Raw genomic sequence first — 24,263 nt, 5'->3', positions numbered from 1 at the left:
TTGCAGAAACCGCTTGACTTGGTTTTGCAACTGTGTTGTTATAAACAGAACATAGAATTCATTATCTTAAGCGAGTCTTGCTGTTATCCTTGGGGTGCTCATATATCCTGACTTCCCCCCAATTTTCAGGTAAGTGGCGCCGCCCTAAGTAGATCGACGAGGAAGAAGAAATCTACGTACCTGGCAGTGATGGATAAAATGGGAGGGAACTGGACAACATGTGACCGGTCAGCGGCAGCCCGAACCGAGCAGCGGCCATCGCTCGCAGTTCAGCCTCAGACGCTGATGACGTCACCGACTAAAAACAGAAATACATTGAAACATTTCAGATATTCGATGATCAGTTCGTCAGCGGGCGGATGAATATTTTGAGACATCGCTTCTGACAGTCGGAAGGTTCTTTTACAAATCTAGGTTCTTTTTGACAGGACCAGTCTTTGGCGATCAGGGTTTTACACGATCGAGGACATTCTTGAACAACCAAGGGTTGGTCTGTGACCATCAGCAACGTTCTTCCACAATCAGTACTCAATACTCTTTGACAATCAGGGGTCATCTTTCCACAGTCTTGGGTTAGTGTCACAATCAGGGACATTCTTTCACAATCAGGGATCAGTTTTTCACAATCAGGGGACAGTTTTTCCACATTCAGGGACATTCTTTCACAATCAGGGGTAAGTCTTTCAACAATCAGGCACATAATTTCACAATCATGGGTTAGTTTAACAATTAGGGTCAGAATTAAGCATTCTGATGAAGTTTTCGGGCATGTTTGTGATAATGTAAGGAAATTTTGATATATTTGAAATACTTACAGATGATGTAGGAGCACATGGTTTACCGAGTGAGATATTTGGCATGGAGGGTGATGTGTAAAGGTTATTGATGTCAGAGCTAGTGTTGTTGTTTATTGGAGCTACACCAGGAATCAGCTGCAAAAATCACAAATAGACAATCATGAAACAATCAGAACAGACCGGCATCTATTGGAACAGAAGCACACGTCTATTGGAACAGAGGCATGTCTATCAGAACAGACTAAAGTCTATCTCAATAGACAGGCATCTATCCCAACTAAGGAATGTCCATAGGCAATAGATGCAAGTCTATCGGAACAGACTGGCGACTATCCGGACAGACGGGCATCCATTGGAATAGACCACGCCTATTGGAATAGAACAGGCACCGGAGGCGGATCCACGGTGACTTATACAAGTCTATCAAATTTTTTTAGCGCCCTTTTTTTATTTTGTCAACAAAAGGTAATTGGTGCCTTTCAGTATGGTAGTACGCTTAAAATTACCTTTATGGAAATAAAAATGTCCATTCTGGATGTGAGAAGTTCTTCAAACTGAGCCCTTCAGTGCGGGAATACACCTTATGGGACAACAAAGTGCCCTTTAGGGTTCAAAATTGGCCCTTCAGTGCAGGAGTACACCAAATGGGTCATCAAAGTGCCCTTTTGGGTTCAAAATTAGCCCTTCAGTGCGGGAGTACACCTTATTGGACAACAAAATGTCCGTCAAAATCAGCCTCTGGATCCGTCCCAACTGACTATCCGAACAGACAGGTGACTTTTGGAACATTCACAAATTGTTCCGAACAGACAGACATCAATGGTAACAGACAGCCACCTGTCCGAATGGATGGACGAACATGGTATAGTTTGCCGACATGCACCAAATAATAGCGTTGAAAGATAACGACTCACCTCTGGAGCGGGTATATTCGATAGACTGCCGTTACTCGTATTCACGTTGATAGACTGTTGTCCGCTTACGCCGCTAGGGGGCGAATTAGGACCGGAGTCGGGGTTGCTGTGAGACAGAGTCGGATCTGCTGAAACGAATTACAAAGAAATTTAGAATTTGTTTTTAACAAATCGACAATTATTCGTAATTCTACTGCCGATTATTTCACCGATGTTTGCTTTCCTAGTCGAATGTCTCATCTAACGTAAAAAGTACAATGATTACGGTGTAGATATTGCTATTATAGAGTACTAATACTCGGCAGGGTACTCCACAGGGAACTCTGCAGGGTACTCCACAGGGAACTCTTCAGGGTACTCCCCAGGGCACTCCACAGGGAACTCAGCAGGGTACTCCACAGGGAACTCTTCAGGGTACTCCACAGGGAACTCTTCAGGGTACTCCCCAGGGCACTCCACAGGGAACTCAGCAGCGTACTCCACAGGGAACTCTGCAGGGCACTCCACAGGGAACTCAGCAGGGTACTCCACAGGGAACTCTTCAGGGTACTCCCCAGGGCACTCCACAGGGAACTCAGCAGGGTACTCCACAGGGAACTCTGCAGGGCACTCCCCAGGGAACTCTGCAGAGTACTCCACAGGGAACTCTTCAGGGTACTCCCCAGGGCACTCTGCAGGGTACTCCCCAGAGAACCAGAGAACTATGCAGGGAACTCTGCAGGGTACTCCCCAGGGAACTCTGCAGGGTTCTCCCCAGGGAACTCTGCAGGGTATCACTAAAATATTTTATTGTAAAATCTATTAGTGTCAATAAAGTATTTGAATTGAATTGGAACTCCCCAGGGAACTCTGCAGGGTACTCCCAAGGGAATTCAGCAGGGTACTCGTCATTGTTGTACTCACTCGTAAACGGCGGCTTCCGTTTGAAAAGTAAAGCTTTTTCTTTCCGTTTCAACAGCGGGCTGCTGCGTCGTTCTATAACTTTTTGTTTCAGCACCGAGCGGACTTTCAGATTCGGCTCCGACGCTGTTTTACGCAGCGGCGGGAAGTCGTCCTCGTACGCGCCGAGTATCCGCGGGTGGTACGGCGGCGACAGTCCGGCCGGTGGTGACCCCTGCTGGTCAATCGAGCTGTGATGAGCCGCCCTGAAAAAGATCGAAATGATGAAATAAAGCGGAATATGATTCTAAACTACGGAATACGGTTCTGAATCGCAGAATATGGTTCTGAACTGCAGAATACGGTTCTGAACTATGGAATGCAGATCTGAACTATGAAATATGGTTCTGAACTGCAGAATACAGTTCTGAACTATGGAATACGATTCTGAACTATGGAATACGGTTCTGAACTGCGGAATATGGTTCTGAACTACGGAATATGGTTCTGAACTGCAGAATAGGGTTCTGAACTGCAGAATATGGTTCTGAACTGCAGAATATGGTTCTGAACTACGGAATATGGTTCTGAACTGCAGAATAGGGTACTGAACTGCAGAATAGGGTTCTGAACTACAGTATATGGTTCTGAACTGCAGAATAGGGTTCTGAACTACGGAATATGGTTCTGAACTGCAGAATAGGGTACTGAACTGCAGAATAGGGTTCTGAACTACAGTATATGGTTCTGAACTGCAGAATATGGTTCTGAACTACGGAATATGGTTCTTAACTGCAGAATAGGGTTCTGAACTGCAGAATAGGGTTCTGAACTACAGTATATGGTTCTGAACTGCAGAATAGGGTTCTGAACTACGGAATATAGTTCTGAACTGCAGAATAGGGTACTGAACTGCGGAACTCGTAACAAGTTTTCCTGATCTTAACAATTTTTAGGAGTAATTTGAACATCGTGAAATTACTGTTGTAATGGGTTAACTCTAATCAGTTCACTTTCAATATTCTAACTCCTAATCAGTAATATCCTGATTTCTTAAATACTATTTTCGTACGTTCAATCTTTTAACGTTTTTCAAAATTTTTTAATTCGTAACCAATTTCCGCTTTTCAATCTAAACGATTCGCAAAATCTAAAAATAGAGATACCATTGACGAAGTTGAGGAGGCGAATTTCTCATATTCGTCATGGCCGCTTCTTGCTGTTTCTTCTTCAGTACGAATTCTTGCAGTCGAAGCTTGACTTCCGTCGACGCGACCGCGCCTGGAAAAATAATGGCAAAGTCAGCAGCGAGTCAACAGTTTGAATTTGTGCCGATCGGACATAAATGTACTTTTTCCTCTCATTTTTGTTACTTACTTTCTTCGTCTTTTTTCTTGTTTTTGATCATGCGCAGTTTTTCCAACTCGCATCTCTGTTGCTCGCGCCGATTGACCTCTTTTTCCTGCCGTTCCAAGAACTCCTGTTGCCTCTGAGAAATCGAACGAAAAGAGAAAACAGGTTTTAGAGAGTTTTTACCGAGGCGTCGCTAGTTAGGCATCAACTACTTGTGGCAAGTGAGGATCCACCAGATGTCGCTAGTAAGGCATCAACTACTGTGTCAATAAAGGATTCCACTTGTGGCAAGTGAGGATTTATCAGGTGTCATTAGTGTGCAGGTGGACTTTAACTACTGCAGTAATAGAGGATATCACTTGTGGCCAGTGAGGATCCACTAGGTGTCACTAGTGAGCAGTAGGACATCAACTACTGTGACAATAGAGGATTCCACTTGTGAGGATCCACCAGATGTCGCTATTGAGCAGTAGGACATAAAATACTGCGGTAAAAAAGGATTTCACTTGTAGCGAATGAGGATCCACCAGGTGCCACTAGTGAGCAGTAGGACATCAACTACTGCGGTAATAGAGGATTCCACTCATGGCAATTGAGGATCCACCAGGTATCACTAGTGTGTTATAGGACATCAACTACGACATCAACTAGTGGATTCAACTAGTGGCAAGTGAGGATCGAGGATATCAGCCGCCGAGCGTTGATAAATACATAAGGTCAGGCGGATAAGTTAGACTGCGAAAATTTCGTCGCCATCATTAATCATATACACAGGATGCGGGGAAGAATTGTTTCCACGACAAATATACATCGGTCGACCTCGGTAGGAGCAAAGTAGCTCATATATTTATCATATATATATATATATATACCGTTTAATGTACGCGCGCCATCCCCGACGGACGAAAAAAAAAACCAAGGTAATTAGTTTCTCGAAAACGTCCAGAAATAGAAAAGCAAAAACTGGTGTAATAGATCATGGGGTATTTCGTTAAACGTTATGTTTCGTTAAACGCCTCGGTCTGAACGGAACGCTGCCGGTACGAAATCTAAATCTAGTAGAACGGCAGTCTTAGTTCTGAACGCGATCGGCGTTGCAAGGGGCATTAGAGGCCGATATTCGGCAGGCTTCGACCGGAAGTTGAAGAGTCGAAGGAAAGTTGGGGACGATTAAGGGGAATTAAACGGGAAAAGGAGAACCAGGCGATTTGACTAGCGGCATCGGAACTGCAGCGACTACTATCATTTACTGAATGACGTTTTTTGTTTCTTTGTATGTTATATCTTTGCGGAAATTGAACTAAATTCGCCGGGGTAACATATTAGATAGAACCTGGTTAAAAACCCGCAATTGGCCACCGCAATAAAAAATTGCCTCTTACGTGCTTGTTTACCACGCTAAAGCAGGGTTAAGATAACGTTTGACCAAGTCAGGAAGTTTGAAGCATGGTTCCCACAGTTACATGAACGTATGATTCCCAAGTTAGGCAGCAGGGAGGGGATAGTAACTTACCTCGCGCCATTGTTCCATCTGCCTCGCGTACAGTATTTCTTGCTGTTGAATCGTACCAATACACTACAAACATATACGATTTGATAACTAATACAACGACTCTGAGCGGAATGAATGACGCACACAATTTCGGTATCTCGACTAATACCATCCGTTTTACGCATTTGTTAATTAAATCAAACTACTTCCTTTCATCAACTAAGGCGAATTTATCACGTCAAATCAAATTTGATTTTAAGTAAAATCGTTTTTATCTCGTCATAATCAAATTTGATTTGGTCTAATTTTTAAATTTAACACACGATCAAATTCAAATCGATTTGTCAAATCATCAAATCACCCCCGGAGCTGATTTGATACGATTTGAAGATGGTGGTGGACTCACAAATATGTTTCGAAAAACTGATATAAATGTCAGAACTGAATGAGAAACCTGAAACTCATTCATAGGAAATAACATTTTAAATAAAAAGTGGGACAGTATTTTCTTGTCAGCCATTTGGAACAAGGCGTCAAATTCATCCTGTTGTGCAAATCTTATTTGATTAGATAACACGTGACAAGCAAATTATGATTAGGAAAATCAAATCTGATTTGACAAGATAAATTCGCCTCCAGTGACAGGCGTGTAGGTATGGTATAAAGAAAATCCCACAATGGCAACTAAAAATAATGTAAAGCGCTAAAACTATTCGAGATCTAGAGGTCTATTTGACTATATCCTAATAGTCACCTTCAGGAATACATTAGGATATAGGCCTTATCGAAACATTGAACATAAACTACTAGTTCAATATTCAAGATGACTATTGGAATATAGTTGTAATGTTGAATAAATTGCTAGTTCAATATTCAAGATGACTATAGGAATATAGTTGTAATGTTGAACAAGCTGCTAGTTCAATATTCAAGATGACTATTGGAATATAGTTGTAATGTTGAGTAAACTACTAGTTCAATATTCAAGATGACTAATGGAATAAAGTTGTAATATTGAATAAACTACTAGCTCAATATTCAAGATGACTATAGGAATATAGTTGTAATGTTGAACAAACTGCTAGTTCAATATTCAAGATGACTATTGGAATATAGTTGTAATGTTGAGTAAACTACTAGTTCAATATTCAAGATGACTATTGGAATATAGTTGTAATGTTGAATAAACTACTAGCTCAATATTCAAGATGACAATAGGAATATAGTTGTAATCTTGAATAAACTACTAGTTCAATATTCAAGATGACTAATGGAATATAGTTGTAATGTTGAATAAACTACTAGTTCAATATTCAAGATGACGATTGGAATATAGTCGTAACGTCGAATCAACTACTAGTACAATATTCAAGATGACTATTGGAATATAGTTATAATGTTGAATAAACTACTAGTTCAATATTCAAGATGACTATAGGAATATAGTTGTAATGTTGAATAAACTGCTAGTTCAATATTCAAGATGACTATTAGGACATAGTCGATACGATATTCCTCGATAGCGTGTTCAGGCAGCGCAATACCTTGTTTACCCTTATTTACGGCGAAACCTAGAAACGTTCTTACAAACACCGTTACAACAGTTACACACGAATTCAAAATTGGCAAGTTTTTTCCCAGCGCGGGGTGATTATCCAAAATTTGCCAGAAATGGAAATTGGGCCTTCGTATACGTGTACCATCATACCGCATAAACGCATATCAATTATTTAGTGGTGAATTTTTTTCGAGGAAAATTGCCGAAGAAAGCGGCATATTTGCGCCGCTCGAATTCCCAGGAATACCATTCCAAAATTTCCCCAAGTTTTTACCAATGTCCCGGGAACCCAAGGGTCCTAATTCGCAATGTTCCCCTTACTCGTAGGTAGTACCCCCGATGCGGTCAAAATCGCGTACCTTCATATGCTCCTGTATTTGTTTGTCGTGTTCGTGCGCGAGCTGTTGTTGTTGCGCTTGGAATTGTTGCAGCAACATTTGTTGTTGGAGTTGTTGTTGTTGTTTCAACGTGAGCAGTTGTTGTTGTAGTTGTTGTTCGGCGGCGATCGCCAGATCACGATTGATCAACGCCGACTCGATGGGCGGGGAATGTAGCACTTCTGAAATAAACGCGCCAAGAGAAAAAAATATGAGACAAACTTATCAAATCTTTTAAAATGGGCAAAAAGCCTTTTTTTAACACACTCCCACCCGCTAAGCATATCGCAGGGCGGGTTCGATGTTTCTTTTTCCCAAGTGGGGAGAGCCCAGAGAAGAACCTTCGACCAAGAAACTCTGTCGCCGCCAGGGTTTGAACCCATAAGCCCTGGATTGACGAGACCAGTGACCGGCGGCTTAAACCACTCGGCCAGTGCGCCTCCCTGGTTCTGCTACCATTGCTAATTTGAGATATACTTCTGGGTGTCCCACCATTGCCACTATGAGATATCTCATATTTCTGGGTGTCCCACCATTGCCACTACGAGATATCTCATATTTCTGGGTGTCCCACCATTGCCACTATGAGATATCTCGTATTTCTAAGTGTACTAGCATTGCCACTACGAGATATCTCACATTTCTTACCTTTTTTATTCAAACTGAAATGATTATTGATTTCCATAGCTGATTCCCTCGACCCAAGAGGCTCTGAAAAATAAAGCAAAAGTCTAATCATTACGATCTAAGAAATATATCGTTTTTTAAAAAGATCTCCTGAACACAGTGTGGACGATGACTATTGTGCTGATAAAATGTCCAATTTCTGGTGCACCTGATATCATTTTGACGGATCATCTATACATATATAAATAGAGCGATAATTATTATTTTTCGAATTGACCGACAATGAACTTCCAGGTTTATATTTAATGCTATAACCAAATAATAGCTACATAGCAATATGAATAGAGTATAAACCATTGAAATAGATTTTAACATGAAAACATTCGCTGACCCGATAATAACTTTATATTTACGTACTCAATATCAGCTGGGGGTCGCGTATTGACAACAGGAGGGGGGCATTTCACAGATGACTAAAGGCTTCATTCAGTGCTACGTTATCGTGACCAATGACACTTTCGGTCGTTCTGTGAGACGGCCCCCAGGAATTCGTCTATAACAGTTGTTAATTCTATAAATGAAATCAGCAGGACATGTGTCACAAGCGTGGCCGTGGTGGGGGAGGGGGGTTTCATTCTCAACCAGACAATTTACAATACGGGCTGCACAGAGTGAGATTTATGTGACTGAACTCAGTTCCACTGTTGTGTGCTTTAAATTTGCCTCTAGATCAAGTTCCAACGTTGCGTGGGTTTGATCACTTTTATTTTCCCTAAGCCCTGACTATATTCCCTGACATGCACGTGGTTTTCCCTAACTTGATCTGCTTAGAATCGAATCAATTAACACAGTCAAATATGTTAGACATAGACATAAACTGTCTGATTTTACGCGCTAGCAATCTTAACAAATTTCCCTGATTCTTTTACAAAATTCTCCGACTTTTAAAACGAAATCACCCTGACTTTGATCCCAATTTTCAGCAATATTTTCACACTATTCCCTGGCAAGAAAAAAAAATCCCTAATTTTAAGCATTTTTTTTCATAAAATTCCCGACTAATCCCTGACATTACCCCAATTTTTAGCTTCTTCAACAAAATTCCCAACTATTCCCCGACTTTTAAAAATCAATTTCCCAACTTAGCCCCGATTATTAGAATTTTTTCACAAAATTTCCGACTAATCCCTGACCCGAACTATTCCAGAAATGTCCGTGAATTCAAGCGACCACCCGGATTCAAACGGCGGGTGGGTGGCAATTCGTCGGTTATATCGTCTTACCGGCAGTCGGATCGCGAGAAATAACCCGCGCCGGCGCAGACAGCCCGGGCTCCTCGGGGACAGTCGCCAACGCGCCGTACGAAGAGGACGGCGGCGGCGATGACGACGTCGCGTTACGCAACGTCTGCATCGAGTTCGTTCCGAATTTCCAATCGACTTCCGGAATCATAATTATTCGCCGAAAAAAATCCGTCCTAATAATTCCTTTAATTCGCGCGTTCGGCTCGAAATGAGAATCTTCGAAAAACAAAACAAACTTTCGTCGAATAAGAATGAAATCGAAACAAGAAACACAGAATTATCCGTTTTTTCGAAATCCAAATTTCCTTCGAGGTACTAATCCGCGAAACGCTGTCGGTATCCACGGGGGAGAGTCGGCAAAAAACGGCAAAATTGTGGCAAAACGAAAACGCGGCAATTTTGCGAAGAAACGTGCATGCGCCTGGTTCGAAAAAAAAAAAAAACAGATCGAATGATCGCACGAGTTAATAAAACTTGCGCCCGACGGAATTCCGATTCGAGATAATCTCCATAAAGAACGAACGTGTGAGCGAGCGCGCACGCGGAGATCACTGCGTCGGTCACTGCGTCTGCTCGTCCGTCTGTTGACGTATCTATACCTGCTTAATCATAATTAAATCTTGTGAACAAAGACAATATCTTCCCGAGCGTATATAAATATCTACTATTACAATATATACCTACATATATATATATATATATTTGCATATATACATATATGGATGGATTGATTAGATTTATTTTTGGAATCCTTGTCGGTTGTCGTTGATTGCATTGCCGCGCGCTCGGTAAAATTAATCTTTGTTTCCCGTTTACACTCGGGCGGGAGAGACGATGGCGAAATTAGATTCGCGCGTCCTTCGTAAACCGACGACGGCAGAAAACGAGATATTTCAGAATCGGATATCGTAGGAATCGCCCTCAACCGAGTAGGCGCACACGCGCGAAATGCGGAGACGAATGAACCGTTGATACCGCGTTACTTTCTCGCGTTTTAAACGCGACCGATGATTTTAATCATCTACGATAAACTCGTTGCGAAGAATATTCATATCGATACAAACTGCGACCCAAGATCGACGACTTTCAAACGCGATCTTAATTTCAACGCTTAAAACACATGGCTTCGCGATAATAGTTCGAAGACAAATTGAAAACTTTCTCGTGTTTAAACACGACTGATTCTACGATAAACTCATTGCGAAGAATATTCACATCGATACAAACTGCGAAACACACGATGATCGCGGTAAGGTTAAATGAACGTACTGTCACACTGGCTGACCAACCGATCGACAAAACAAAACCAACCACAATCGTGGTCGCGTCTAAATTTAACCGGAGACGAATATAGCTTACAGTTCACGACACTTCTCACACCAAGTGTATCTTATAAATAGAAATCGTGGCCCGCGCGACCTTCAACTGTCACCGATATATAATATATTTACTAGAAAGACGGCGCGAATTGACGTTTGACTTCATCGACAAAATGACGGGCTTTTTATCGAAAATAAACTGAAAAAAAAATCAGATCTGAACTACAAACACCAGACATTAGATATTTCATCCGCGCACTTTCAAAAACTGATCGTACGCACTTCACATGCGTTCAGAACTTCATCTGAAACATTTCTAATTGAAAATGAACTAAAAAAAAACCCGACATAAGACACTTTATCAGCACACTTTCAAATACTGATTGTCCATATTTTACATGTGTTCAGAACTTCATCTGAAACATTTCTAATCGAAAATAAACTACAAACACCGGACATTAGATATTTTATCAGCACAATTTCCAAAACTGATCGTCCGTATTTTACATGTGTTCAGAACTTCATCTGAAACATTTCTAATCGAAAATAAACTACAAACACCGGACATTAGATATTTTATCAGCACACTTTCCAAAACTGATCGTCCATATTTTACATGTGTTCAGAACTTCATCTGAAACATTTCTAATCGAAAATAAACTACAAACACCGGACATTAGATATTTTATCAGCACACTTTCAAATACTGATTGTCCATATTTTACATGTGTTCAGAACTTCATCTGAAACATTTCTAATCGAAAATAAACTACAAACACCGGACATTAGATATTTTATCAGCACAATTTCCAAAACTGATCGTCCGTATTTTACATGTGTTCAGAACTTCATCTGAAACATTTCTAATCGAAAATAAACTACAAACACCGGACATTAGATATTTTATCAGCACACTTTCCAAAACTGATCGTCCATATTTTACATGTGTTCAGAACTTCATCTGAAACATTTCTAATCGAAAATGAACTACAAACACCGGACATTAGACACTTTATCAGCACAATTTCAAATACTGATCGTCCGCACTTCACATGTGTTCAGTACTACACCAGAGATTAAGGCTCGGTTTACCCACAACAAACATTTCGATAATCGCCTATTTCTCTAGTTTCAAAGGAATTCCGCGTGTTTCCCCCCGAAATTAACGATCGCTTCGAGCGACTTTAAAAACGCGGTATTTTTTATCCTCCATTTCGAAGGACCGCGCGCGCGCCCGTTCGAGAATAAACCGCCGTCGTCGTCTATTATTGTCTCCACGAAAGAAGACGAATTACGAGTGGAAGAACGAGAATGAATTAATCGTCTTCAACGTCGTCGAGTTGAATAGAACGCCGGCTATAAATAGTAGCCGCAATTCTGAGAAATGTCATCGGGCGTTCTGCCGCTGCTACTGCCGCCGCTGTGTCGTTCGCCGGCTAAATATATCGACGTCGATTTCTGCGTAACGCGCGCCGGAGTTAGTTGATGACGTAGACGACTATATGACGGACGGACTGACGGACTGACTGATCGGCGCGAGAACAAACGACCGTCGAGAAATAGAGGGAATTGAGACGAGGCAGAGGAGAGGAAATGGGGAGATTGGGCGAGAAGGGAGTGGGAAGGGAAAGAGAGTGATAGAAGAGAGGGAATTGAAAGAAAAGGAAGAGGGAGTGGGCAGATGAAAAGAGGAGAGGGAATGGGAGAGAGGGAGAACAAGAGGGTGAGAGTGAGGAGGGAGAGCAGAAAGGACAGTAATAGGAGAGGGTGTGGAGTGGGAGGGAGGGCAAGAGAGTAAATGAGGGTGGGTGGGTGGGTTTTGGATGGAGGGGGAGAGGGAGGGGGAGGGGGAGGGGGAGGGGAGGGGGAGGGGGAGAGGGAGAGGGAGAGGGAGAGGGAGAGGGAGAGGGAGAGGGAGAGGGAGAGGGAGAGGGAGAGGGAGAGGGAGAGGGAGAGGGAGAGAGAGAGAGAGAGAGAGAGAGAGAGAGAGAGAGAGAGAGAGAGAGAGAGAGAGAGAGAGAGGGAGAGAGAGAGCGGGGAGAGAGAGATAGATAAACGAGGTAGATAGTGTGCGCGCTGAGTTGATGACATCATCAAATATCGATCTCACAAATCGATGAATGACCTCGGCGCGGCTAAAAATACTTAATTGATTTTGTACAGAATGCGAGAGAGACAGGAGAGAGAGGGAGGGAGAGAGTGGGAGAGAGGGAGGGGGAGAGGGGGAGAAAGGGAGAGGGAGAGAGGGAGGGAGGGAGGGAGGGAGGGAGGGAGGGAGGGAGGGAGGGAGAGAGGGAGAGAACCGGCAAGCGTCCATGCGAATTCGACTCACGCTAAAATCTGGCACAGGACCCGGGTATAGAGCCGGTGCCCGGGCCCGATCAGGCACATACCGAATGTGGCCCGAGCCAAAACAGTCTGGCGATATCGACTAAGACCGACATCAAAATATCTCATCGCGTCACTATTCTCTGGTAGCCAGCGTGGATGTTCAACCTTTCTAAAGAAAACGCAATCTTTTCTAAAGATCAAAAAACTAATTCCAATACCACTTCAAAAAATTCATTAATCTTAATCAATATTCGACGGACAGGAAAAACTGACGAACCAAAGTGAATAAGGAAAAGATGATGAAAAAAAAAAACACGAAGCGACTCACTTTAATCAGCGATCATTCGCCGCAACCGCTGTCACCGGTGTCTAAATATAAAACGCATGTTCCCGGAATAGAACAGTGCAACGTACAGGGGGTCGTATCACGATCGTCGACCAAACTCGCAGAACAGCGGGGGGAGGGGTCGTATCACGATCGTCGAATCAACTCAGATATCACTGTCAAGTCAAAAAGATCCGTCTTCAGCGGAGTCTACAGTACCGTACCATAAAACAGAACCATCAAGTCAGACTAATTTTCATGGTCCAAGATTTAACGATAAATTCTACTCACCTTCCATTACTCATCTTCCATTAAGTATTGGCCCCACTCCGCGCGGGATTTACGCGAAGCAGCAGAAACAAACATGGCCAAACACCTGACGATGATCTCTAGGGTGAGATCGAAACGTCGTGTCTTTTAAATATTTTAGATTTAATAAATAAATTCTTGTTTTTAAATTCTTTTAATCTGTAAATAGTGGGATTTTATTTTATTAAACATGGCCTCCTTTTGAATTTCCAATGTTAGAAATTGTACATGAATTTCTATTATTTCAGCTGTTAGGGTTTCAAGGCACGATATAACTTGATAATGTGATATGGCGATGTTAATAAATAATAATACCAAATAATAATACCGCAGTGAAGCTAGTCACGAACCGTCCCGATTGAGTGAACAGCGGCCAAAAACATATCAATTTGCGTAGTTACACAACTATTTGCAACCGCAACTTTTTCCATACGAAAAACAAAAAAGCTACACTGCAAGATTGCTGAAAGTCCGTCCTCGTTTCAGGTTATGATTCATGACGCGTACGGAAATAGCTGTACAGTTTTTTGACGTTCAAATTGAAATAAATGTATTTCTTTTTACAGTTTTTCACAGATCGCGCGAAACCCTGCCGCACTAGACCGGGTGCGCAGATACATGCGCAGCTTTGCCGCGCCGAAACTTGCGGCACCAATCAGATCGCTCGTTGTATAATCGCTGAGGTAAATTTCATGGATTAACTAGAAATGGGAAAACCCGGGCTAAAATATAATAGGATATCCGATATCATCTAAGCTGCGCGCTCGGTCTAGTGTGGCAGGGTTTCGTACCGTGGCGAGTCTCGATGCCATCAGGTTCTGATCCCGGCGGACAGAGAATGACTGTGCCACATAGCAAGAAGGACAGGCATTTTCCCCGCAAGGAAACATAAATCCAGAATATCCAGTTTTTTTCACCGGTCCACTGATATTAATATTATTCGCTTACCTTTCGATTTTAAGGCATAGCCTGAAATGATAAGAAAACAAGAAATAATCAGACAATCTTATCCATTGTAGTAGTTTTTCCTTCTCCCTTCCTTATACCACATCTTACCCGTCTCTACCCCTTAACCCCATCCTTACATCACATCTACAACAACTCTTTTCAACCTATCCCTCTCTCTCTTCTCTTACTATCTATGTCTCTTCATCCTCTCCCTCTCCCTCTCTTCCCACTCGATTACCCTTTCTCTCTACCTCTGTCTCTTCTTTCTCTCTTCTCCCTCTTCCTCTCCCTCTCCCTCTCTTCCCACTCGATTACCCTTTCTCTCTACCTCTGTCTCTTCTTTCTCCTTCTCCCTCTTCCTCTCCCTCTCCCTCTCTTCCCACTCCATTACTCTTTCTCTCTACCTCTGTCTCTTCTTTCTCTCTTCTCCCTCTTCCTCTCCCTCTCCCTCTCTTCCCACTCGATTACCCCTTTCTCTCTACCTCTGTCTCTTCTTTCTCTCTTCTCCCTCTTCCTCTCCCTCTCCCTCTCTTCCCACTCGATTACCCTTTCTCTCTACCTCTGTCTCTTCTTTCTCTCTTCTCCCTCTTCCTCTCCCTCTCCCTCTCTTCCCACTCGATTACCCCTTTCTCTCTACCTCTGTCTCTTCTTTCTCTCTTCTCCCTCTTCCTCTCCCTCTCCCTCTCTTCCCACTCCATTACTCTTTCTCTCTACCTCTGTCTCTTCTTTCTCTCTTCTCCCTCTTCCTCTCCCTCTCCCTCTCTTCCCACTCGATTACCCCTTTCTCTCTACCTCTGTCTCTTCTTTCTCTCTTCTCCCTCTTCCTCTCCCTCTCCCTCTCTTCCCACTCGATTACCCTTTCTCTCTACCTCTGTCTCTTCTTTCTCTCTTCTCCCTCTTCCTCTCCCTCTCCCTCTCTTCCCACTCGATTACCCCTTTCTCTCTACCTCTGTCTCTTCTTTCTCTCTTCTTCCTCTCCCTCTCCCTCTCCCTCTCTTCCCACTCCATTACCCCTTTCTCTCTACCTCTGTCTCTTCTTTCTCTCTTCTCCCTCTTCCTCTCCCTCTCCCTCTCTTCCCACTCGATTACCCTTTCTCTCTACCTCTGTCTCTTCTTTCTCCTTCTCCCTCTTCCTCTCCCTCTCCCTCTCTTCCCACTCGATTACCCTTTCTCTCTACCTCTGTCTCTTCTTTCTCTCTTCTCCCTCTTCCTCTCCCTCTCCCTCTCTTCCCACTCGATTACCCTTTCTCTCTACCTCTGTCTCTTCTTTCTCCTTCTCCCTCTTCCTCTCCCTCTCCCTCTCTTCCCACTCCATTACCCCTTTCTCTCTACCTCTGTCTCTTCTTTCTCTCTTCTCCCTCTTCCTCTCCCTCTCCCTCTCTTCCCACTCGATTACCCTTTCTCTCTACCTCTGTCTCTTCTTTCTCTCTTCTCCCTCTTCCTCTCCCTCTCCCTCTCTTCCCACTCGATTACCCTTTCTCTCTACCTCTGTCTCTTCTTTCTCCTTCTCCCTCTTCCTCTCCCTCTCCCTCTCTTCCCACTCCATTACTCTTTCTCTCTACCTCTGTCTCTTCTTTCTCTCTTCTCCCTCTTCCTCTCCCTCTCCCTCTCTTCCCACTCGATTACCCCTTTCTCTCTACCTCTGTCTCTTCTTTCTCTCTTCTCCCTCTTCCTCTCCCTCTCCCTCTCTTCCCACTCGATTACCCTTTCTCTCTACCTCTGTCTCTTCTTTCTCTCTTCTCCCTCTCTCTCTCCCTCTCAATCGATCTTTCTCATTCTTTCGCCCTTCCCTTCTCAATTGTCACACCTCTTTCCACTTCCCACATTTCACATTATCCCCCCCATCGTTGTTCTTCCTCAGTTCATTAATATCTAATTAAATTGTCACGTTCAACACTCGACGATAAGACGTGTGATAATAGTCGATATAGTATCGTAGCAGGAAACAGTACTACACGCTATTCTATATACGCTACTATACCAGTTCTACCGATAGAGTTGTGATTTCAACAACAGAAACAAAAAAACAACATAAATCAACGGCGTTTAAGAGTTAAATACGTAGAGAACAGATTTCTTAAATGCTTTATAAACGTGGACACCGTTGAAACCCCGACACCAGCCCTCGCCCCGGGCCGTAGTTAGGGACCAGTTCATTTTGGTTCTATAACCAATCTAACAACTTAAGACCAGTCTAAGCTTGTTTTAGTTCCATAGCCTAAGTTAGTTCTAACAACTTAAGACCAGTTCATTTTAGTTCTATAACGAATCTAACAACTTAAGGCCGTTCTAAGATCATTCTAGTTCTATAACCAATCTAACATTTAACTAGTCTAAGGGACAGTGGACATCTTCATGAACATTTCAGTCATGGATGTAACCGGGTCTGTACTGAATGTGCTAAACTAGGGAAGTGTGATGAGACTTCCCCGGCTAAAACAGACCTGGATCGACCATTCGAAACTAGACCGCACCAAATCAAGACCTGTTACTCTAGGGGGCCAGTTCCATAGTCAAGACCTAAGACCAGAAGTGGTCTTAAACCTTAAGACTGGTCTTAAGTTGTTAGATTGGCTATAGAACTAAGTTTGTCTTAGGTCGGTCTTAAGTCTGAGCCCTGTCTATGGAACCGGCCCCAGAGACATTAACATAAGACTGCGGGGCCCAGGCCTAGTAGACAGGATACCTAGAAACGACGCGAGAAGAAACACGACTTACAAAACACATCGACGTCCATATCGATTGAGAAACATCTATCCGGAATGTTCGACAAAAAATCCAGGAATATTCCGTAAAACTCTCGGGTCCGTCGTCCGACGACTACGCACGAGAAAATCGAACTTGTTCGGCGGTATTTTTATCCGCTGGTTAAGAGAGAGAGGGAGGGGGGAGAGGAGAGAGAGGACCTATTTACTGATGTTTACTGCACTCGTAACGGTTATATATAGCGCAACAGCTACGAAAATAGATTTCTACTCGAGGAGAGAAAAGGGATCTAAATAAACGCAGTTAAACAGGAAGCGTTTGACTAGTTTTAAGTTGTTAGATTGGTTGTAGAGCCAAAATTAACTTAGGCTGGCCTTAAGTTGTTGGATTGGCGATAGAACTTAAATGGGCTTAAAAAGTAGTAAGATTGGTTATAGAACCAAAATTAACTTAGGCTGGTCTTAAGTTGTTGGATTTGCTATCGAACTAAAATGGGCTTAGACTGGTCTCAAGTTGTAAGATTGGTTATAGAACCAAAATTAACTTAGGCTGGTCTTAGGTTGTTGGATTTGCTATAGAACTAAAATGAGCTTAGACTGTTGTAAGATTGGTTATAGAACCAAAGTTAACTTAGACTGGCCTTAAGCAGTTTGATTGGCTTTAGAACTAAAATGGGCTTAGACTGGTCTCAAGTAGTAAGATTGGTTATAGAACTAAAATTAACTTAGGCTGGTCTTAGGTTGTTGGATTGGCTATAGAACTAAAATGGGCTTAGACTGGTCTTAAGTTGTTGGATTTGCTATAGAACTAAAATGGGCTTAGACTGGTCTCAAGTTGTAAGATTGATCGAGAACCTAAGCGTTGAGACTGGTGTTGAATCTAAGGCTTGATTTCGCAAATGCCTGTCCACAACTGATATCCACACTTATAAGACAGGGTCAAGTTGTGCAATCAAGTCCCACTAAGTAAAAAGAAATTGTTTCGAATTGTTAGATCGTCTAAAATCCATAATATCATCTACATAGACCAGTGTTCCTTCAATTTCAACCCTGAGGGTGCCGACGGCCCCGGGACCCAAAGATTAAAGGAGTTAAAATTCAGGATCATCGCTTCAAAGTTTGAAAGTGCTTCAAAGCACTGAATAGGTCACTAGGGAGAGCGAGCGAGGAGTGGAAAACAACAAACAAACCAAAAAAAACTACGTGAAGGTTTTTTTGAATGAATATCCGAGGTTTGATTGATCACAGAGAAACAGCTGGTAGATACCTGTTGCTACGAACGGAGTAAGAGGGAGAGGGAGAGGGAGATTCACATGGTTTAAATTTAAGAAATGAGGAACTCGCAATCTAAACTGTAGCCAGTGAGTATGCATCACGTGTCGCTAGTGTGCAGTGGGACATCAAATACTGTGACCATAGAGGAAAACAAGGGTCCACCAGGTGTCAGTGGGACATCAACTACTGTGACAATAGAGGATTCCACTTGTGGCAGGCGAGGATCCGCCAGGTATTGCAGATGAATAACATAATATTCCACTCGTGGTAGGCCTACGTGAGGATCAACGATTTGTCGCATTAAGACTATGATCCAGGTTCCTCCTCGAATTCAATCGAAACCAATCCACAACTTCCTCCGAATTCTACTACGCGATCGCTTATCAAAGCTGCCCGTTATGCGCGAACAAACGCGAGAAAGATTTATCTTTTTTTCAAATCTACGAAATTACAAAACGCTCGGGCGTATACTCGTCGTGAACTGCACTGTTTTACTAGCGCAAACCGCATAGCGTGCTGCAGTGTAAAACACTCCCTAAAACTGTTAACTTATCAAGTGCTACCGATGGGAGTGTTCGTTCGTTCGTTCGTTCGTTCGTTCGTTCATTGTAGACATCTTTTTAAATATTTCACATGTTTATAGGTTTAAGTTCCAGCGCGGTGATGGTAACGCACAGGCAGGCAACATCGTGTAGATCATAAATCTAGAAACTTTCAAAGCGAGTTCGGTCGCGCATGGATTTATCAACGGGAACCTCGGACACAGCTCTGATAAATGAGGATCCACTAGATGTCACTAGTAGTTATTTGACATAGTTGCGCCTTAATTTCTCACAATTTCTTCAATCTATTTCATTTAAAATCAAATCGACTTTCAGTCAAACTACAAACAGGGCGCAGTAACTGCTACAGCTGCGGCAATAGAGGATTCCACTTGTGGCGGGTGAGGATCCACCAGATGTCACTAGTGTACAGTAACTGCTACAGCTGCGACAATAGAGGATTCCACTTGTGGCAGGTGAGGATCCACCAGATGTCACTAGTCGTTTCTTGACATTTTTGCGCCTCTCAATTTTTCACAATTTCTTCAATATATCATTTAATATCGCATCGACTTTTTCCCCAAAGACGAACGACTGTCCCGTGATACAGCAACGTATCTTCATTTTTAAATTGCTCAGACATCACAGGAAAAAAGGCATACGTCGGGTTTCCACAAAGGCGTACACCCTAGGCGCGAGGGGAGGTCCGCTGGTCCTCCCCCATGAAATGTTGAAAAATCAGAGGCATCCGCATGCATTTCGATGTATTCTAAACAAAGGACAGGCACTTAACACAAAATAAATGTTCACAAAATAAATACATACTTGGAAGACCCACGTTTTTCATTTTTTTATTTGTCAGATGTCAGCATAATGTAATGGATTCGGGAGCCTAAAAATTCAGTTGAAAGGTTGATTTCGATAAAAACGCGCCATCTAGTGAGACAGCAGGTAACCGCTCGCCGAATTATCAGAATGATTACAGGTGATTTTTTTTTTTACTCTTAGATATTCTTCGGTAAGACTTTTTTTCATAGGTGTTCGTCGATTCCTCCGGGCGCGACGCGTAAAAGCTCGGAAAAATCTGTCTTTCGCGCGACGGTAAAAACACATTCCGCTCGAGTCGCTTCATAAGGACGCGCAAATTGTCACGTTTTCGACCTCGAAAAAAAGATAGACGTGGACAGAAAGGCGAAATGCCATCGTCGTCGTCGTCGAGCGAGCGGAGGAAACGTTCGTGCGAAATTGTCGTCGACCGGCGCGAATCGTGACCCCGAGCTAGATGTGAAGAGACCTATACAGGACCACGCAAAACGTGTTCACTATCAAGAACATGATGATATTGAGTGCATCATGCGACATAAGGTGATATTTAGTAAGGCCTTTTTCTTTGATTACTTGGATACGGATTTGTCTCCCAGAATTTTGCAAAAATCATTTTAAAAACATTTTTGTTTGTTGTAAAGTCCGTCTTGATTTTAAAACCAGTCTAAACTCATTTTAGTTCTATAACCGATCTAACAACTTAAAACCAGTCAAAGCTCATTTTGGTTCTATAACCAATTTAACAACTTAAGACCAGTCTAAGCTCATTTTGGTTCTATAACCAATTTAACAACTTAAGACCAGTCTAAGCTCATTTTGGTTCTATAGCCAATCTAATAACTTAAGATGAGTCTATACTCATTTCAGTTCTATAACCAATTTAACTTAAGACCAGTCTAAGCTTATTTTAGTTCTATAACCAATTTAACTACTTAGGACCAGTCTAAGCTCATTAAATCATTCGAATGACCTTTAGAACGAATTAAGAGTTCGGGCGAAAACCTGCAAGTCACCCCGATAGCTCAAGAGGTAGAGCAATCGCGAGATCCGTGGTTTGAGTTCCGGTCTCGATGGTTGAAAGAATTCGCCCCGAATCATTTCGAATGACCTTTAATAACATTTTTCAAAAATCTACAGTCTCGATGGTGGAACCGGCCCCTGGGCGTAATCCGTAATCACGACAACAGCGCAAACACTGCGCGATGAAAACAGCCGCAATAAACCGTGGAATAATATCCGCCCGTGTGTGCGCGTGTGTTTTACCGACAAAAACTTAAACCGCGCGCTTAAAATAGAAATACATTAGAATAAAATCATTCGAATGACCTTTAAAATAATGAAATAACCTGGATGCGCGGTGATGACAACAGTGAGTCAGCATCGGATGGATACGACTGCTGCAGGCAGCGGAGACAGCAGCAGCAGCAGCAAATAGAACGATCGATCGCGCTCTATAAAGTTGAATTCGAACATAAATAAACTACAGGCGATTCGCGTTCGACATCGATCCGTTTAAAAAAAAATTGATACACATCTAAAAACTGACACATGCAGGCACGTGCACACACACACACACACACACTGGGCTGGAGATAAACGGCGATAAAAACTGTGTCATCATCACCGACATCTTCATTACAGAGCCGTCGGAAGGAATTTTTCAGTGGCGAGGCTTATTTCTGGAGGGTGGTCTGGGGGCCCTCCCCGTGAAAAATTTTGAAAATTCAATCGCCGGAGATGCGTTTTGGGGCCATTTCCGGTCTCATTCACTGAAGCATGAGAAGTCGTGAGCCAACCACCTAGTACAGAGAACGACCAGCTGCCACGCAGTACAGCGTGCTTTTGAAAAAATTGTTGTTAAGCAAAAAAGTGGGGCCACCCCTGTTCCGACGGCACTGCATTATCATCTTTCACTAAATTTAAATTTACGCAAATTTTCTGTATTCGTCCGAAACCGTCGAAATCATTGCTTTCTTTCTATACATCCACCAGGCACCGCTAGTGTGCAGTAGGAGTTACATTATTGCAGCAATAGAGGATTCCATTTGTGGCAAGTGGGGATTCACTAGGTGTCGCTAGTGTGCAGTAGGACATCATCAACTGCCGTGAAAGAGGATTCCACTTGTACAAGTTAGGATCCACGCTAGTGTGCAGTAGGACATCGATACGGTTAAAAATGCCAAATCTTCTCGAGTTCAATGATCACGTCATTTAAAAAAATTCAGTTAAACTGCATGAGTTTCCACAAATTTTCATTTACATTTGCAATTGTTGAAATAAAAATGATGACTTACTAGGATCTTGGTTCGGCAGATTAAAATCCATATTTCCTTATATATTACATCTCTGAAAAAAAAAACCAAAAGAAAACTTGAATGACAACTCAACAAACTTCTGTGCAGGCGAGGATTCTGCATGTGGCAAGTGAGGATACACAAGGCCTCACATCGTAAGATATTAACTTCTGTGGCACCAGGTGTCGCTAGTGTGCAGTAGGACAAAACTTATGTGGAAATAGAGGATTCCACTTGTGGCAAGTGAGAATCCACCAGGTGTCGCTAGTGAGCAGTAGGACAAAACTTATGTGGAAATAGAGGATTCCACTTGTGGCAAGTGAGAATCCACCAGGTGTCCCTAGTGTGCAGTAGGACAAAACTACTGTGGAAATAGAGGATTCCACTTGTGGCAAGTGAGAATCCACCAGGTGTCGCTAGTGTGCAGTAGGACAACAACTACTGCGGGAATAAAGGATTCCACTTGTGGAAAATTAGGATCCACGAGGTGTCACTAGTGTGCAGTAGGACAACACATACTGTGGAAATAGAGGATTCCACTTGTGGCACAATAACCTTAACTGGGTTTTAAGACAAACACCACATGAAGTTAACGACCGAAGATCGTATAAATCGAAAGCCTAAAGTGCAATTTAATCGTGACATGTTTGGGCGCGGCTATCATCGAATCATAATTTGATTATCATTGAACTCAGAATCAACTGACACCAGTTATAACGGTTACAGCATATAACCGCATGTATTCAACCTTACGCGACCTTTTGTGCTTTCTGTAGACGCAAACGAACCGTGATTACCGCGTGACTATATAACAATATTCACATCGATCGAAAAACGGTGAACACCTCATCTACAAGGGACCTCCTAAACATCGGAATGCACTGCCAAATAATCTAAAATCTATAATTTCAACTGAATAATTTCACTATTATATCCCGAAAATCTTATCTAATTAGCAATAACTGAGCCCATTAGCATTCTAGCCTTTGGATTTTGGATTATATATATATATATATATATATATATATATATATATATATATATATATATATATATTTTATATATATATATAGATGAAGATGACTACGACGAGATAAAGTGGAAACGTTGAAAATAAATAGCTCAAGGAATCTTATCTTTAGGGTTTTTCGTCATTTTTCCGCGCTTAAAATTCAATTCCACGATAAGCGAATTCAATTTCGAGATGTGTAAAGCCCAAACCGGGTTGCGGTAAGACATCGACAGCCAGTCGCGAGAAAAGTAGACATAATGAAATTCAAGTCAATTGCGCCATCCCTACCCCCGGCTATATCGCTCGCCACGATCGTCCCGAATAAGCTAAAATCAGTAAGTTCATTTTCGGTGAGTTAACGCTTAAGTCAAAACTTAACCTACATTCACTATCCACTCGTTTACAAATCCCCTTTCCTGATTATTCCATGTGATTATAAAAAATTTCCCCGGGAAATAAATAAAATTTCCTAGATTTGAAATGTTACAATTCATTCATTTTTCATCGATTCACGTACTGATAAAGAAACATGTGGTCGATAACATTATCTGAATGTCTCCCGAGTTTCAAGATATTTGGTAAAATTTGTCAAATTCTCTGCATTTTTCCCTGATTCCCTGAGTTTTCAAGGTTTTCCAGGTCAGTGGACACCCGTTTAACTAAGGAACATTTGTCGAATTCCCATCTTTCGTAGAGTTTTCCGATTCCCTTCAAGGTTTTCCGGGTATTTTTAGCGCAAAACCCGTCAAATTCCCCAAATTTTCCATGATTTTTCTGATTCCCTTCAAGGTTTTCCGGGTCAGTAAGGTACAACCCCCTTCAACCGCGGAACTCTATAATTGCGGTCCTGACACTTACAGTTGAATCAGTCCTGATCACCTATATATATATATATATATATATATATATATATATATATATATATATATATATATATATATATATATATATATATATATATATATATATATATATACATATATATGAACACATGACAATAATTGAACAGACACACACACTCACCTGTACAAAACCACGCACGCTCACACACTCACACACAATATCTGTAACATTCGA

At 42.2% G+C, this 24,263-nt stretch overlaps 1 protein-coding gene across 1 annotated transcript in view; it reads right to left on the bottom strand.

The window, feature by feature from the left end:
• LOC141911810 (histone deacetylase 9-like) overlaps positions 1-24,263 on the bottom strand; it is a 41,711-nt gene that overhangs the window by 9,982 nt on the left and 7,466 nt on the right. Inside the window, exons 2-12 of the mRNA XM_074802864.1 lie at positions 22,175-22,226; positions 14,534-14,554; positions 8,019-8,081; positions 7,353-7,552; positions 5,457-5,519; positions 3,968-4,079; positions 3,757-3,871; positions 2,615-2,856; positions 1,712-1,839; positions 816-932; positions 181-298 (exon numbers count right to left, since the gene is read on the bottom strand). Of these exons, the coding sequence (XP_074658965.1) occupies positions 181-298; positions 816-932; positions 1,712-1,839; positions 2,615-2,856; positions 3,757-3,871; positions 3,968-4,079; positions 5,457-5,519; positions 7,353-7,552; positions 8,019-8,081; positions 14,534-14,554; positions 22,175-22,205 (1,210 nt within the window). The 5' untranslated portion in view covers positions 22,206-22,226. The remainder of the gene's footprint in view (positions 1-180; positions 299-815; positions 933-1,711; positions 1,840-2,614; positions 2,857-3,756; positions 3,872-3,967; positions 4,080-5,456; positions 5,520-7,352; positions 7,553-8,018; positions 8,082-14,533; positions 14,555-22,174; positions 22,227-24,263) is intronic.

The sequence above is a fragment of the Tubulanus polymorphus genome, chromosome 10 (assembly GCF_964204645.1).
Source record: "Tubulanus polymorphus chromosome 10, tnTubPoly1.2, whole genome shotgun sequence".
Classification (NCBI taxonomy): Eukaryota; Metazoa; Nemertea; class Palaeonemertea; order Tubulaniformes; family Tubulanidae; genus Tubulanus; species Tubulanus polymorphus.
The sequence above is the reverse complement of the archived record's forward strand: the minus strand, read 5'-3'. Positions and strand labels throughout refer to the sequence as shown.